We start from the raw sequence: 14,081 nt of genomic DNA, 5'->3' as shown, positions 1-14,081 counted from the left end.
GATGAACAGAATGAAAATTCACCTTGATGTCATATTATTGCTTCGATATCAACTTGATGATCAAATTTGTGTCTTCAAATAAAATGCTTGTAGTTTTTTCGTGCATTTTTTAAATTTATATCTGTGTTCAGGCACTTATCACGTCGCTACACGAATAGTTGCGTTCATACAAGGTAATTTTGTTATTTTACGAAATCGATGGCAAAGTATTATACTGTTTAGTTTAGGCAATCAGTAATTCAACCATGTAACAAGTATTTTCAAATTCCTAATTGAAGGAAGTTTTCACAAAATCGATATCAGTACTCATGTTTAAAGAATACATTCATCTTGAATTGAAAGGTTTATATTTTTAGGAGTGACTAATTATTGGAAAAGAAAGTTTTTTGGCTTTTTACTACTCCATCTTGTTACAAAAAAATGTGGAAATCTTCCAAAGCAAGGAAGGAAGTAATGCATTTTAAAATAAGTAACTCTATACATGGATGTGTAGATCAAGCAAAGAAGTAACTTTCAGACACAAACTGGAAGGGATAGTCCTCCTGAAACAGCTACTTTCTTATAATGTTTCCAGATTGGTACTGAAGAGCCCTAAGGCAAATGTCTTTCGGCGAAACATCGATGTCTACCAATGAGGATGACAGTGTTCTAAGTGAGTGTAAATTTTTACCATTCATTTAGTGTAGAACTCCTGTGAATGAGAACTGAATCTATTCCATAACAAATGTTTGCAATACAAACTGAGTAGAGAATAGTGTATCCTCTATAATTCAGTGTTCATGTAGAAGTATTTGTTTCGAAAGATTTTTTCTTTCGTCTAATTCAATGTTTATATGAAAGTAGCTGTTTCAGGAGGTTTGTGTCCAGTTTGACTGAAAGTTACTTTTTTGCATGATCTAGACATCCATATATAGAGTTACTCATTTTAAAATTAATTACTTACTTCTTTTCTTTGGAAGATTCCCACATTTTTTTTGTAACAAGATGAAATAGTAAAAAGTCAATTATATGAAAAAAAAATCACCACCATTATAATAATATAATATATATATATATATGTATATATATGTATATATATATATATATATATATATATATATATATATATGTATAAATCAAAAAGGAGAAATTCTTGGACAGAACCCTCAAAAAAATTTCTCCTTTTTGATTTATATCATACACACTCGTTAATATTTATATCTCTTATATATACCGGGTGTCCCACATTTTATGTGACAGGCAATATCTGGTTTGTTGAAGGAGAAACACAAAAATGTTTCATACAAAAGTTTCAGGAGTTCATGAGAGCTATATTTTGATATAATTTTTAAATATACAGGGTGTTTGGTCTCAAGAAAATCCCGCGAAAGTAATTTTCAAACTACTTGTGGTATTAATGTGTGGTGTGAATTGTTCAATGGCCGCATCATAGGACCTTACTTTTTCAATGAAAATCTCAATGGATTGCGATATTTACATTTTCTAGAAAATGATTTGATCCAGTTGATGGAAGATATTCCCATAGCAGAACGACAAGGAATTTGGTGGCCACAAGATGGTGCTCCTCCTCACAATTCACAGGTTGTTACTGAATATCTGGATAGAACGCACCCAAATAGATGGATTGGAAATAAGGGTCCAATTCGGTGGCCGGCTCGGTCCCCGGATTTATCACCGCTTGATTTTTTCCTATGGGGTTATTTAAAAGATATTGTTTTCACTACTCCCCCTTTGAATGTGGATGATCTGAAAATGAAAATTCGACTAGCGTGCAGTGATATTACGCCTGATATTATAAGAGCGACTTGTACGAGAGAAGTGATTCGACGTTTCGAAGCCTGTATAATATCTAATGGGCATCACTTTGAACAATTTTTATGACTTATTTCTAGGTACCTACCATTCTTATGAAATGATTTATCAAGTTATATTATTTACATTGTTATTAATTAAAGATTTGTTTTCGAATACACCTCTTTCAATTTCGCAATTGTTTCATATTCAAAATGATTCCTGACTGAATTCCACAACTCAAAATTGAAACCATTACTTCGAACACCCAAAATTCTGACTAATTTTCATGTGATCTGATGCAGAGAGAATAATTGTAGGAGATATTTAAAAAAATAATAGTCGTTCTCAAGACTTTACATTTCAAGCAATAATTCAACAACGCCGTAACCGAATTTCAAAAACCAAACATGAAATGATATCTGAATTTAACGTAGCATCTGAATATGTAATGATATACAGGGCGTTCTATTTTAAAAAATGGAATTTTGGTCTGTAGCACCTACACCAAACACCCTGTATATTTAAAAATTCTATCAAAATATAGCTCTCATGAACTCCTAAAACTTTTGTATGAAACATTTTTGTGTATCTCCTTCAACAAACCAGATATTGCCTGTCACATAAAATGTGGAACACCCGGTATATATATATATATATATATATATATATATATATATATATATATATATATATATATATATATATATATATATATATATATATATATATATATATATATATATTGAAGTTAGATAATCGGAAAATGTAGTGTAAATCCTGAACTGATTTCAATTGAAGGGGTTATATTTTCAGGAGTGATTAATTTTTGAGAAAGAAAGATTTTGGCTTTCTACTACTCCATCTTGATACAAAAAATATGGGAATCTTCAAAATAAAGGAAGAAAGTAATCAATTTGAAAATGAGTAACTCTATACATGGATGTGTAGATCATGCAAAGAAGTAACTTTCAGACAGAAACTGGAAAAAAGCACTTCTGAAACAGCTACTTTCATATAAACATTGAATTACACGAAAGGAAAAAAAATTCTTTCGAAACAAATAATTTTATATGAACACTGAATTATACTGAAGATACGTTTCTCTACTCAGTTTGTATTCCAAACATTTGTTATGGAATGAAATCAGATATCATTCACAGAAGTTCTACATTAATTGTATGGTAACATATTGCATTCACATGGAACACTGTCATCCTCACTGGTAGACATCGATGTTTAGCCGTACGAGTAGAGAAAAGTAGAAATCTTCTGTATAATTCAGTGTTCATATAAAAGTATTTGTTTCGAAAGAATTTTTGTTTCTTTCGTGTAACTCAATGTTTATATGAAAGTAGCTGTTTCAGGACTTTCTTTCAGTTTGAGTCTGAAAATTACTTCTTTGGATGATCTACACATCCATATGTATAGAGTTACTTATTTTCAAATTGATTACTTCTTTCTTTTCTTTGGAAGATTCCCATATTTTTTTGTATCAAGATAGAGTAGTAGAAAGCCAAAAACATTCTTTTCCTGAACTGATATTTTTCTAAAAAGAGGAAATATTTGCGATAATTTCAATATGGCACAGTTTGAGAATCTGTAAAATACTTATTCTCAGTTTATAATGCTTAGTTCCCAGAATACTTGGCCGTATATTTCCTAGTCACTTTTAATATTCTTCTTGTTGTGTACAACACTTAAATGCAAGACATCGATTCTCCATTAAAACTTACCGAGAATTTCTACGGTGTGAGTAATTTCTCTTGGTTCGAGCGTCCCGATCTGGCAGACGTAGTCCCCAGCATCCTGGGGCTCGGCCTCCCTAATCTCCAAACTGTACCCGCGCACCAAATTGACGCGAGGGTCGGGGGAGACTTTCACGTTACCCGCCGATAGGACTGCGATGCCTTTCTTCCAGACCAGCACGTACGGACCTGAAACATGGAATTCACTGAGAGATATTGCTAATGCCAATTTAACGCACTTTGACTCCGGGGATGAGAGAGGAGGAACGAACACGCGATAATGGATGAGGATAGTGATTTGAATATTAGTGGCGTTTAAAAGTCTTGGGTGAAATTTTGTGTAGAATGTTAATGCGAATTACGTTAGTGGCTGACATTAACAATCACTTTTTATCTGTAATAATTTCATAATAACCTAATATTGGTTATTTTGGTTAACCACTTTCCTTCTATGATGAGGTTATTCTACTTGCATTGCTGATGGAATATCTAGGTTTTATATTTTATCAAAAAACAGACAAAAACTGCAAAAAAGTTTTGAACTTCTGAAATAATTCACCAGGACTAGCCCATTCCGAAATATTTATGTATCATTCGAAGATTGTTACCAGACAATTGGTAAATAATAGGTGAAATGACCTACGTTGTCTGGCAGATACTTACAGATAACTGTCGTTTTCATTATCATATGAAGAAACTTGTTCTGTAGGATGATAGTGTATGCCGTCTCTATTTAGAAAAAAAAACTAAAGCAGAGCACATACTCTATGCCTCCCCAGCCGTAGACCGGATCGGATTTTCAGTGTTTGGCAGATGATCACTCACCAAATGAGCTAATCAGTTTCAAACGCATTCAATTAGGTGTGAGCTACAATTAACCCCTTGCAAGTATAAGGTAGTATAGAACCTATCTACCTATCCCTGGGTATTGAAAGTGCTTCCAATTTACGAAAGAATAGGTTGCTCCTAAAATAAGGATCAAAAATTAAGTTGATGGTTTAGCGTATTCCAGAATAAATCTACCTGAAGGATTGAAGAGAAAGATGAATAATATACTCGTATAGTGACTGAAATCTTCATATATGTCTCTTTGCTGAAATCTAACATTCTAGAAGTTTTAGGTGAAATTGGGTAGTCATGTTCATCTAATATGATATAGTGCATTTATACAGTACATTTACTTATTGTCCCCTCCCTTTTTATTTTTCGAACGGGTCAACTGAAAAAATTTAAATTCGGGATAGTGAAACTAATGCATGAATATTTCATTTTGAAGTGAAATTGGCAGATGAAACTTTCAAGATGGCGACTGGACGCTATCTGGGAGAAAATAATTAAATGGGAAGGGGGATCTTGTGACACATAATTTTGGAACTCCTGACGAATACTTCACAACCCTAGAATATGAAGTCTATCGTCACCTACTACAAAATGGCGGAACATTTAATAATTTTCTGAAGACAAACACATTAATATCGATATTTCTAGAAATATTCCTTTCTATCTGCCAAATGGCAATTCATACAACCCGATGAGTTTTGTTGAGTTATTTTTTGTTTATAAAAACGACAAAAATGTCAGTACGACAATAAACATCATTGTTCAGTTAGAATATTCTCATTTAGTTTTCGGTTTTCCTAGTAGAAAGGTATCACGTCAACAATCTCTAAAATGGTCAATTCACAACACAACAAAGTTTTTGTTTCGGGGTTGAAATTAGATGATTTTAATGTATTTCCACGTGTTAAAACCGAAAGTGACCATAAAAATTATATATTGGCTCTTGTTTTCAAGATATAGTATCATTATATAATATATATATATATATATATATATATATATATATATATATATATATATATATATATATATATATATATATATGTATATTGAGTTTTCAACAAATGAAATATTTCATCACCAACAGTTGGTACACATGTTTGTTTACATAACACCCCTCTCATCAGCTGTTCTTAAGTAGTAAACATAACCTATGTGAGTTTGTCAATTGTACGCAAGTGGTTGCTATTGAAATTATCGTGTGAAGTTGATTTTTAAATTAATTTAAGTGCAGAAACGTAAAATGACACCTATCGTTAAGACAGCCTATGAACATTATTTTGGTGTGAAAGTTGGGGACCAAGGTAAATCATGGGCTCCTCATATATGTTGTAATTCTTGTTCCGTCATATTGCGAGAGTGGCTGAAAAATAAAAACCGGGCAATGGCTTTTGCAGTACCTATGGTTTGGCGTGAGCCTACCAATCATACAGACGACTGTTATTTCTGCTTAACTCCTCCCATTAAGCAAGGTTTATCTATGAAGAAAAGAGGAACGGTTAAATACCCTAATCTCCCATCTGCTCTTCGGCCTGTACCACACTCAGACAATTTGCCAGTCCCTTCTCCACCCCAAAACTATGAAATTTTAGGGGAAGGTGATGAAGACTGTTTAGAAGGAGCAACCCATCCTTCTACATCCTATGACCCTGATTTTGAGGTAAGCGATAGGTCTAGTGATCCGCACAGAATTAGTCAAGCAGAGTTGAGTGACCTTATAAGAGATCTTCGCTTGTCTAAGGAAATGGCTGAGCTGTTAGGGTCAAGACTACAACAGTGGAATCTTCTAAAACATGATGTGAAAATATCTCAGTACAGACAGCGTCAAAAAGATTTGCTTCCTTTTTTTTGAGAAAAAAGAAAACGTAGTTTGTTCTGATGTTAATGGTTTGATGGACTGCTTGAATTTGGATCACACTCCATCTGAATGGAGACTGTTTATAGACTCTTCAAAAATAAGCTTAAAAGCTGTACTTCTGCATAATGGAAATCAGCTACCCTCTATTCCTATAGGTCATGCAGTTCACATGAAGGAAACGTATATAAATATGAAAACACTTCTCCAATCAATCAAATATGAACAACACACAGTGGCACATCTGTGGTGATCTGAAAGTCATTGCTATACTCCTAGGAATGCAATTAGAGTTCACCAAGTACTGTTGTTTTTTGTGTCTGTGGGACAGTCGGGATAGAAAATCTCACTATAAAAAAATGAACTGGCCTACACGAGACCTAAACCCTAATGAGAAAAATGTAGTTTACGAGCCTCTTGTAGATCCTAAGGATATTCTCCTTCCCCCATTACATATTAAGTTGGGACTAATGAAAAACTTTGTGAAGGCCATGGACCAGGAAGGACAAGCTTTTAAGTACTTGAGAGCAAAGTTTCCCAGGTTGAGTGATGCTAAAGTCAAGGAAGGCATCTTTATTGGGCCTCAAATCAGTGAAATCGCTTTTGACATGATTTTAACAGGAAATGAAAAAAGAGCCTGGGAAGCCTTTAAGGGGGTTGTACATGGGTTTTTAGGTAACAAAAGAGATGATAACTTCACAGCATTGGTTAAAGAGCTTCTTCAAGCTTACCACCAACTTGGATGCAACATGTCCTTAAAAATTCATTTTCTTCACTCTCATCTTAATTTCTTCCCACAAAACTATGGAGCTGTGAGTGACGAACATGGAGAAAGATTCCATCAAGACATTGCCTTAATGGAACAGAGATATCAGGGCCGTTGGAATGAAGCAATGCTTGCAGACTACTGCTGGTCTGTGTGTAGGGATGCTCCAGAAGTGTTTTATAAAAGACAAGCTAAACGACAGCGATCTTACAATGAATCGGATGGACTTAATTGAAATTTGGTGGTATAAACTTCTTTTATTTGTCAGAACACTAAGAATAATGTTTTTTTTATTAATTTTGTACTTAAAATATTCCAAAAGAAACATAACAATATTGTTTTATGTACTTTCACTTTTCACGTATAGTATAACTACTCTTTAAGATTAAGTACTGTGTATCTCAAAAACCAGAGCTGATAACAATTTTTCATTGTTATTTTCGTTTTTATCACCCCAAAATTAGTAGAAATTGACTAATTTAGTGTAGGAAACATTCAAAAAATATTTTTTTGTTGTGTTGTGATCGTCCTTTAGAAGAAAAAATTGAAGTGATTTTTATTTACGGTGCGACGCGTAACTTTCACGAGACCAGAAGGATTTTCAATGAATGTTTTCCGAATCGTCCTATCTGTAAAAAATATTTGAGGAAACTTGTATTCAAATTCACAACTACCGGTAGTGTACATAACAAAAAGCCCTCAGGTCACCCGTCCATTCCGGAAGAACAGCAAGTGCAAATAATTGGTGAGATGGTAGTAAATCCTGAACAGTACACTTATTTCGACGCGAATGTTTGTGAGGTGTCTCCTACTGTGTAGACTTTTGAAGAGGAATAGATATCATCCATACAAAATCAAAATGGTTCACAAAATTAACCGAAGATGACCCTGATCGAATAATAGAATTCTGCGAAATCATGACGGAACCATTGCAAGGCATCCTACTTATCTCCACAATATTTGTTTTAGTGACGAATGTACATTTTTCTTAAACGGCAATATGCACAGACAAAACTGCCGTTGTTGGAGTGACACCAACCCTCACGTTTTCCGGGAAACACATACCCAATATCCAGAAAAAATTCACGATTGGGCAGGAATATTGGGAAACCATATTGCAGTACATATATTTATTGATTAAAATTCAACATATTTGAATATGATGGAAACTACTGTTGACTCTCTCATCACTGAAATCGTTGAAACGAATCCTAATTTATTTAATATGGATATTGTATTCCAACAATATGGAACACAAACACATCACTCCAGAGAATTAAGAAACTATTTGGATACTACTTTTCCCGGTCGTTGGATTGGCCGTCGAGTTCCTACAGAATGGCTAGCCTGATCTCCAGATCTGACACTTTTAGATTTTTTTTATGGGGCTATTTGGAGCAAAAGGTGTACGAAACTGAACCTGCTTCAATATTGAATGTACGACAGAGAATGATAAATATTTCGAGAGATAGGCTGTTTATATGTTGAGAAGTTTAAGGCAATCATTTCGAGCATCTTATGAACTGACCTCAAGCTCATTACCTCATATTATGTAGTTAAATGTCGATGAATTTGGGCAATTATTGAAAGTTCCGCAATTTTGTAGTAGTTTGAAATATTGACATTTGTCAGGAGCTTCAAAATGATGTGTCACAAGACCCCCCTTTTCATTTAATTTTTTTCCCAGATAGCGCCAAGTCGCCATCTTCAAAGTTTCATTTGTCATTTTCACTTGAAAATACAGTATTCATGCATTAATTTTATCCTAAATTTTAATTTTTTTGAGTTGATTCGTTCAAAAACTGAAAGGGGAGGACATTAAAGAAATGCACTGTATGTATATACTCTATACTCACTCTGTAATAGTAAAGCGCGGGAAAATGATTTCCTGACATTTGCCTTAGTCTATCAAGGTCGATTTGTAGATATGTATTATCAGTTTGTTCTCAATATTCTTCATTTTGAAATTATTCACGTACAGTGAAATCGTAGTAGAAATGAAAAATTTTCGTCTTACAAAAAACTGAAGGGGATTAGATCCCATATGAGCCCTGAAGAACTCATGTGCTACTATTTTTCTCAACATCTCTTCTGTTTGACTTAGTGTGGATACTCAATTTCAACATAATCGATTAAAGAAACTTCGCATGATTGAAGATGGGATGTGTAAAATGAGTTGAAGGTTGTAAACCACCGATCTGCCCTTTGTGAAGGTTGAAATTTGAAATATCGAATCAAAGATTTTCAAGTTCAAGCCCGACATGAAATGTATAAAATGAATCGAGCTTCCTATGTGCTTTTCGAAAAAACCCAAGGGAATGATAATACCATTTGATGAGTTTAGCATTGAAAATCTTTTAATAATTTACTCAAGATGAGGATGAATATGAATGATATCAAAATATAATGAATCTTTGGTTCCCCATTATTTATATTCGAATGAACCACCCGAATGCTAAATAATTCTTCTCAACTTATCAATTCTTCTCCATCAATAGTAGTAATCACCATTGAAAAAAGAAAGATTTGTATAGCTATCAATTTCTACAGTCGAATTTTTTAATGTTGAAACAAGCTGAATTTATGGAGTTCATTATTTAACTAACAAGCTGTAGCATATGGCTAGGGTGAGCGGAAGAAGTTGAACACGGGTCCAATTAGGGAGATGAGTTATATTTATAATCTGGATAAAAAAGAATTTCCAGGCAATGTACTTTGCTAGCCGACGAAATCGCTGTTGCAATATTCCATGTTACAACATTTTCCACTACGACTAAATAACCTTCCAAACATGACATAGAACGCCTTAATTGGTTTATGATGACTATGATCGTTTAATAATTTGATATTATCTCTTGTCATGCTTCTAGTCGTCTATCAACGTGATGGCGGAGCTAATTGCATTATGAATTTTATTAGCTCGAACTTCCATTGTCTATAATATAATTTTACTATGATTCGAAATCTATGGAGGAAAAAGTAAAGTCATAATGAATAGCTGAAATACTGAATATATTGAAGAATAAAACGTGAAAGTCATCACCCGAAGACGATTGTAGATACTAACAATCAAAACGTGGTGAAGTAACTTGGTTTGAAATCTTCTCTAATTCATTTTTCTTCCTTTTCAGTTATTTTTTTAAGATCTTGATTATTTCATTCGGTTGATTACATTTCCATTTCACGTTTCATTGTTTGATATGAATTATATCTCAGCTATTCGTTCTAATTTTATTTGTTCTTTCATAGATTTTGATTCATAGTAAAATTCTTTCTGATAGACGGAAGAAAATTACTTGGTATTTCAAAATAGCTCCTTAATGGAAAAATCAGTCGATACATGAATACTGAATGATCTGAGATCGTTCAATAGAATGAAATTGTGAAAAAATAACTGGATTGTGAAAAAATAACTCGTTCAATGAGAATTGTGAGAGAATATGAGAGTTAACGTTGAACTTAATTATTGAAAGGCGACTGAGAATATACTCACAGTCATTATGTGATATTAAATGAAAAGGGACAAATTGAAAAACATCAGTTGATCATGTCGATTGGTATTTTCAGTTTTCCACTACCGTTTACATTGAAAACTTTTCATACAGAATGCATCATACAACATACTTAGAAAGTAATGAGTAATATTTATTTTTTATTTATGTTGAAATCTCGCTCGCCGTAAACGTCATGAAAACACCCTAATCTTGAATATAAATATATTTCAACCTTACTGATCTAATCGAAGCTATTCGAATCAAGAGTTTCGATTTTGTAGAATATTTTTATTATATCCCCATACGAAGGAGTTCAATGACGTCAGTTCAGGGGATTTTGCTGAGGTATTGGTTGACGTATTGCCTGACATTAATTCAATAACCGTTTGGCTATCAATAATCATATTTGCTGGAACATGTTTACTGGATCATTGAATTAATATCCAAGATTGATTTGAACTTTTATGCACGAGTGAAATATGGTATTGGCCACTTTCACATGACTCATCATGTATACAACGTTTATTTTTAGAAAATCGTGCCACTCAAAACACGAATCGACGTATTCAAGCGGTTTATTGAACACACCACCACATCGTAGGAAAAGTTTCATTACAATGATATAATATAATGGTCATGATAATAAGCTGCTGAAGCTGCTAGATTCCATCCTGAAAATAGCCATCCGCCTGATTGAAGATGAGAATATTACTCGCTACCTTAATAGTCTGGAATATCGAAGAATGGTTGGAGATTTGTCTCTCTTCTATAGATATCTATAGATACTTTCACGAGAGGTGTTCAAGTTACTTGGCATATTTGATTTCACCAAGAGCGATACATATCAGAAATACGCGACAGACTGTTACTGCTCATCGCACTGAGGTTCAACTCAGTACACCTCGAACTTCACTGTTTGACAACTATTCCATCTGAAGAACTACGTTCATGTGAAATGCACTTCCCGAGAATGTTTTTCTATATGGATTCGATCTTCAACGATTCAAATCCAATGTAAATCACTACTTTCACACAGGCACCGCTCTAAGAGCGTTTAAGGATTTTCCTACAATGCTTGTATTCAATCCTGAAAAAAACGTTATCAATACTTTACTTGATGCATAGTTTATGCATTGAGGCAAAACTTCTGAGAGCCAAGGATCATCTTTTAACGTACGATTCCTAGCACGAGTCAGGCAATATGTAGTGAACATCGAGAATCCCAGTTATGTCTGACCAACTAGCTACCGTCCGATGTATTTGATGTTACTGTTCATTGTTACATCCTGGATATAGAGAATTTTTGTTAGTATACGTTTTTGATGAGAAAACAGAAAGTGAGGATTATGTGAGAGAGGAGAAATGTGGAATAAAATCCGACGACTCATTTGCATTCGGTTTCATTTATATTTCCTAATGCTCACATCTATAATTATGGAAATAATTTACATAAAATTCAGCTTCCGTAATGTAACATGAGAAAAATTGAAATTTTTCAAATTTGAAATCTGCCGGAGTGTCCATACCTTTGCTACCAAAAATCTAGGAAACCAGACCGTTGCTCTTTCAGTTTCTTTTATTGACAGAGATTTTCGATAGTCCTTGCACCAAAATATGTTTGTCCACCAGTTTCTTCAGTTGTTCCTGGTCTGTATGTTTCTTTTGGATTTATTTCATTTCAACTTGAAACTAATATTACTTTTGCATTGTGTCATTATAAGAATGTATGTATTATTCTAGTGATCATCTGAAATGTCGAATTCTTCCCATGCAGTGAATTCCAGTTTCCGTCTCGTCCTCGGTTTGTGACCCATCTGAATGACAGTTGCTCCTTTCAAACATGTTTTCGAAGTGGATCCATCATCCACTCTTCACGGTTTGTTGATATAACCGTGGAGTTTGTATCAAAAGTAAATTTTCACATTGTTTGAATTGATTCACTTCTAAATTTCAACCGCAGTGAATTCAAGAGAATATTCAATTAATCTGATGATGTGGTTTTCTTCACTTCTATTATTTTCAAACGAACGAGTATCTGCATTCTGCTCATCAAATCAAAGATACCTTTTTTGTCATGTGTTCAACTACCACTGTTTCAGCTTATTAATTTCATCATCACCTTCGTCCTTTTTCAAACCACAAGTTGCGTCCATCTGAGTAGTTGAAAAGTATGATTATATAAAACGTACTTATTTTCTTGTTAAAATGTTTTTACTCTTCCCAACTTTCATGATTCTGTTGAGGGTTAAAACGGTTCACAGGAAAAGACAAGAACCAATGTTTGTTTGAAGGTGGTTGACAATGTTTCACGGTATATTTTATTAGTTCGGATTGTCGTTTCGCTTGTCAGTATCCATAATAGTCTTCGTATGATGACTAAACTATTTCTCCAAGAGATGACTATTTATAGGTTGTTTCTTTTCTCAGCTTTACCGGTTTAGCGGGATATGACCGTTGGACGAGGGTGGTAGCTTTCCACTTAATTATGGGTTTCCATATGTTGCGTATCTCTACGCTAGCTTGGCTAAATACGTTGTTGGCCAACATATAAGTGGTTTCTTTGAATTTCCTCCTCAACCAGTGTTCCTCTTCGTGAATGATTTCAGCTTGTGACCACTTGATGTTGTGTTGATGAGTCCAAATATACTCTGATATTCCTGATTTGCTGGTTTATTTTTGCTGCGTGTGTTTCTTGTGCTCAGCAATGCAGACTTTTTTACAAGAACTAATATTTATAATTTGATATTTCAAATAATTTGGAGGTTGGGATAGCAAAAAAAGGGCAGAGAAATAACTGAATTGTTTCAATATGTTGAAAAAAAGACACCTTGAAATACAAATTTTATTTACTGTTATTAGTTTTTTCAAACGATTTTCTCAGTTAGGTAAATTAACCAATACATCTGACCCTCACAGGCGTGATGATATCACTACTATAAAAACAATTTTCTATATTGATATAGAAAAAATGATTGGGTTGGAAAATTGTATCTTATATGTAATATACAAGTGGAAAATCATGATTTCGGATACCCATCTGTGAATAGTTTTGATGTAGAATGGATACTTTTTCAAGTGTACATGGAATTTCTGATCATATTTTATGTTTTTCATACAAGTTCATCATGGATTATTACACCGTCATACAAAATATAACGTTTCATATCATCCATTTTATTGTTCTGACTTGTAATACCTGAAAAATTTCCATTCGGTAGTTTTGAATGAAATGATTTTCAGTGAAATTCAAACCGCTGTGTTTGCAATTGAATTAATTTTTATTTTGTCTTGTTTTCTGATGAAAGTATTCTGAACGATGCATGTAGGTGACACCGATAAAATCTTCTCCTGAGTATATGCCATCTATCGAATCTGTTTTCTGAAACTTTCACTGCTTGACCAGGAGTTGAAACCAAAGGCAAAAATCAAAATATTCGTGATTAAACAGCAGTCAGCGATGTTTCCACCCTCCATACGTCTCACCAGTGGTGCTAGTCTGAACGCCAAGTATATTGCTGTACTCAACTCTCCTAAAACGACAAACCTGTGTATGAAATATCGAAGACATCTTCGGTGAAGAGAAAACT

General features: G+C 33.8%; 1 protein-coding gene across 1 annotated transcript in view; it reads right to left on the bottom strand.

The window, feature by feature from the left end:
• Positions 1-14,081, bottom strand: part of LOC111506190 (limbic system-associated membrane protein) — a 1,118,878-nt gene that overhangs the window by 479,247 nt on the left and 625,550 nt on the right. The window contains exon 4 of the mRNA XM_074171774.1: positions 3,528-3,728. Within this exon, the coding sequence (XP_074027875.1) occupies positions 3,528-3,728 (201 nt within the window). The remainder of the gene's footprint in view (positions 1-3,527; positions 3,729-14,081) is intronic.

The sequence above is a fragment of the Leptinotarsa decemlineata genome, unplaced genomic scaffold (assembly GCF_025532065.1).
Source record: "Leptinotarsa decemlineata unplaced genomic scaffold, Ldec_3_MD MMD2_tig00000035_RagTag_RagTag, whole genome shotgun sequence".
NCBI classification, from domain to species: domain Eukaryota; kingdom Metazoa; phylum Arthropoda; class Insecta; order Coleoptera; family Chrysomelidae; genus Leptinotarsa; species Leptinotarsa decemlineata.
This window is presented reverse-complemented; position numbering and strand designations above follow the sequence as displayed.